This window comes from Lactuca virosa, chromosome 7 (genome assembly GCF_052849685.1).
Source record: "Lactuca virosa cultivar CGN04683 chromosome 7, Lactuca_virosa_CGN04683_v6, whole genome shotgun sequence".
Lineage (NCBI taxonomy): Eukaryota > Viridiplantae > Streptophyta > Magnoliopsida > Asterales > Asteraceae > Lactuca > Lactuca virosa.
Genome location: NC_136432.1, coordinates 141028345 through 141032014, shown reverse-complemented (window position 1 = coordinate 141032014; position 3670 = coordinate 141028345). Strand labels below are relative to the sequence as shown.

Sequence of the window (3670 nt, the reverse complement as noted above, 5' to 3'; positions counted from 1 at the left end):
AGATCAATACATGGTGTTTGTATATCGCGGTTATTTATTCTTAAGTATAATCATAACAATTACCAAAATAAAATTTAGGATTTCATTTTAATTTAAAAAAACTTGAAGGTGTTTGGTACTCAATTGGCTATTGAATTTATGATCTTAAAATTATATAAAATCTCTTTTGTGTTGTTAGGAAATTTGACTTCACATGTCTATGTATTCAACCCCTAGCTTTTGGTAATTGTTTTATGTAACTGAAAACGAAAAACTAATTATACCAATAATATAAAAAAAAGGTTTTGGAGCTAGAAACTGTAAATTCTATCAAATGTAGACAAAACACTTTGTTATTATTTATATTACACTCGTGAAAAAAAAATTATACTATACAATTTCATTGTATGTGTAATGGTTTAAAAAAAATGTTTCATGCGTAAATCAATATGATTCCAAAAGATGCAAAAGTTAAATCGTTGTCTATTATTTAAACTAAAAAAATATAATTATGTTTTTTATGCCTTGACGAAATTAAGCTACATGAACTTGGTGTAGCGAAGAAATAGCTTTTACCACTACATTTTTTTTTTGTTTTATAAATATACGTGGACAAAGAATTGCCAATCATAAATAAATGTATACATAATAATTACATTGTTTAAATCGATGTTTATATTTAAACTAAAAGGATATAATCACGTTTTTTATACAATTAGTCTTGAAATAAAAAACATTTTAGGTCTAAACTAGAAAAAAGTACAAAATGTAGGGTCTTTGATGAAATAAAAATACTTAATTTCTTTTTTGTGACCTGTTAGGGTCTAAAATGACAAGTAACAAGTAAAAGTTGGGTTTTTTTCGGAAAAGAAAAAAGTTTTAGGTCTAAAAAGAAAAAAAGTCAAAATATAGGGTCTTTTATGGAAATAACCCTAAACAAATCAATTAAAAATAGCTATATTTCTTAACGTTCGCAAACATGTTCTCTTGCAGAGTTAGGGTTCTGTCACTCCTCCACTCATCACTTCCCTAGTCAGCCTTCAATCCTTACCAGTTACCATTTCGAGAATACATTGATACCTGTAAGCGATTTAATGGTCTAAGTTGCAAGTGCTCATGAGTGCCTTCCATGATTGCCAAGCTCCCATATTTGAGACTTCCTGGCAGAATTTCGTTAAGGGCTCACTTAAATGCATATGTTTCTTCAGTATCTGGTGCCAATCACATCCAAACAAACCCTCGGACTGATCAAAACCCACCGAATTCCGCCGAATATGAAGCAAAAATCCAATCCTTGAAGAGTAAGCTTCATCCCGAAACCTTAATCCATATACTATCTTCGACAAACGATTTGAATTCTTCTTTGCGATTGTTCAAATGGGCTTCCCTACAGAACCGGTTTCAAAACACCTCTGATACGTATTATCACATAATTATGAGGTTGGGAATGGCTTCTAGAGTCGATGAAATGGAGGGGTTTTGTAATGAAATGATGAAAGCTCGATTTCCAGAATCAGAACAAGCTCTCTTACGATTAGTTGATAACTTCATTAGCTATCATAGGCTCGATGAAGCTTTACGGGTTCTTTCTGTACTCAATTCATTCAGCTATAAGCCCTCAATTTCTTTAATTAATCGCTTATTAGGTGCTCTTGTGGAAGAGAAGAAAGGGCTCAAGTCAATTCTATTTGTATATAAAGAGATGGTGAAAGCAAACATTCTTCCATCAATCGAAACCTTGAATCACCTCTTGGAAGCTTTATTTGATGCAGATCGGGTTGATGCAGCTCTAGATCAATATAATCGAATGCAGAAGAAGGGATGCTGCCCAAATAGCCGAACTTATGAGATCATGGTAAGTAGTCTTATTGGCAAAAACCTCATGGATGAAGCTCTTCTTGTTTTAAATGAAGTTCTGAATAATGTGTGTGATCTTGAATCGAAGTTCTTTTCCCACATCATACCCTTATTGTTTAAAACGCATCAACACAAAATCGGTCTGAGATTGTTTGAAAAGATGAAAACTTCCAAGATTCTCTCAGATGTATCCATTTATGAGACTTTGATATATTATTTCTCCAAGAACTTATCCATGGATGATGCCTTAAATCTTCTCCAGGAGATGATAAATCTTGATTTGAAGCCATCTGATTGTGTGTTTCTTGATTTGGTTAATGGGTTTTGTACATTGAACAAGTTTAGCGAGGCGAAAACATTTCTTGAAGATAATCAAGTTACAGAAGCTAATCCGTATAATGTTCTTCTTAAAAGTTACTGTGAATCTGGTAATTTTCTTGAAGCAATTGGTTTATTTCAAGAAATGATGAAGAAGAACATAACCAACACTCTTTCATGGAACATTTTCATAAGGCATCTTACCAAGAATCAAACAAGTAACACCCTTTATAAAGCTCTCAGTAGAATGATAGTTTCCGGTTCTACCCTTGATTCCCTCACTTATTCCACTCTCATTATCGCAAAATGTAACCCAAAAGAAATCGATCATGCCCTCAACTTATTTCACCATGTTCGTGAAGAACATTGGGTCATAGACTCTTCTTCTTACGCCACTCTAATCGAAAACCTCTGCCAAAATAACAAGATTTTAGAGGCCATAGATGTGTTTCACTACATGTCATTTAACAAATGCACGTTAAATCCATCTTCTTTCAGTATTCTGATCATGAGAATATGTCAAATGGGGAAATTAAACAAAGCAATCGACATGATTCCACTTGCTTATTATTCCGGTATGTCTTGTTCTAATTCAAATTACAATATCATCATGAAAAGTCTCTCCAAAATTCCAAAAAAAAACTATCTTTTGATTGTTTTTGCAAGAATGGTGATAGAGGGTTGTTGTGTAGATTCAGAAGGTTATAATGAGCTCATAAAGAGCACAATTGAGCATAATCAAGTGACTGAATGTGGTTTCTTTCTTGATAAAATGGTGGATGAAGGGTTGTGGCCTAGTATGGAAATATTAGAGGATTCGGTTTCATTTTTGGGGCGAAATTGTCATTTGCATATGGTTTTGGAGATGATTAATAAGTTGGTTTGTGAGTATGAAGTGGTGAATCCTGAAATTTATGGGATATTGATAAATGGTCTTTGGAAAGAAGGGTATAAAGATGAAGGGCGTTGGTTATTGGATGTGATGTTGGAGAAAGGTTGGGTGCCAGATGGTGGGACCCATCGGTTGTTGATTAATTCGGGTGTTAGTGAAATATTGATGAGAGGTGACACACAAGATGAAATTAGTAACATACTTTCTGAAGGCTTTGATGAATGATAACGCCACACAGATAAATAGACAGTCTTGTACTGTGTTTGACATGCATTTAACTGTATTATGTATTATGCCAGTGAGACAAATATTTACAAATGTTGTTTGTAAAGAATACATGTTTGCATATTTACGCATGGGATTATAGATTCATTGAAAAAGTTAGATATTCATAATGTAGTGGATTAAATAACAAATATTGTCCCTTCGTTTAACTGATTTTTTAGGTCCTTTTGGAATATTTTTGTAATTTTGGTCTTTATTTCATGGTTGTATGGTGCATAAATTCTAGGACTAATACCGTTAATAGATCAAGAACATCGTTGTTGATGGTTCTTTGATATATTCTTGGAAGTTTTGCTTGTGATGAAGATTATTGTGAAGGATCCTTACATTCAAATATAT

At 33.0% G+C, this 3670-nt stretch overlaps 1 protein-coding gene across 2 annotated transcripts; it reads left to right on the top strand.

Annotated features, from left to right (window-relative positions):
• The first annotated feature begins 960 nt into the window (after positions 1 to 960).
• On the top strand, positions 961 to 3426 carry LOC145125629 (pentatricopeptide repeat-containing protein At3g61360-like). Of its 2 annotated transcripts, XM_079061065.1 has the most exons (2): positions 961 to 2729; positions 2847 to 3426. In XM_079061065.1, the coding sequence occupies exons 1-2, from the start codon at positions 1109 to 1111 to the stop codon at positions 3269 to 3271; spliced, it is 2046 nt and encodes a 681-aa protein (XP_078917191.1). In that variant the 5' UTR covers positions 961 to 1108; the 3' UTR covers positions 3272 to 3426. The 2 variants fall into 2 exon arrangements, with proteins under 2 accessions (XP_078917191.1, XP_078917190.1); XM_079061064.1 differs by having other exon boundaries at positions 961 to 3426.
• The last annotated feature ends 244 nt before the right edge of the window (positions 3427 to 3670 follow it).

What these genes read in the sequence shown, in the direction of transcription:
- LOC145125629 (XM_079061064.1), top strand. Translation starts at nt 1,109, where the DNA reads ATGATTGCCAAGCTCCCATATTTGAGACTTCCTGGCAGAATTTCGTTA.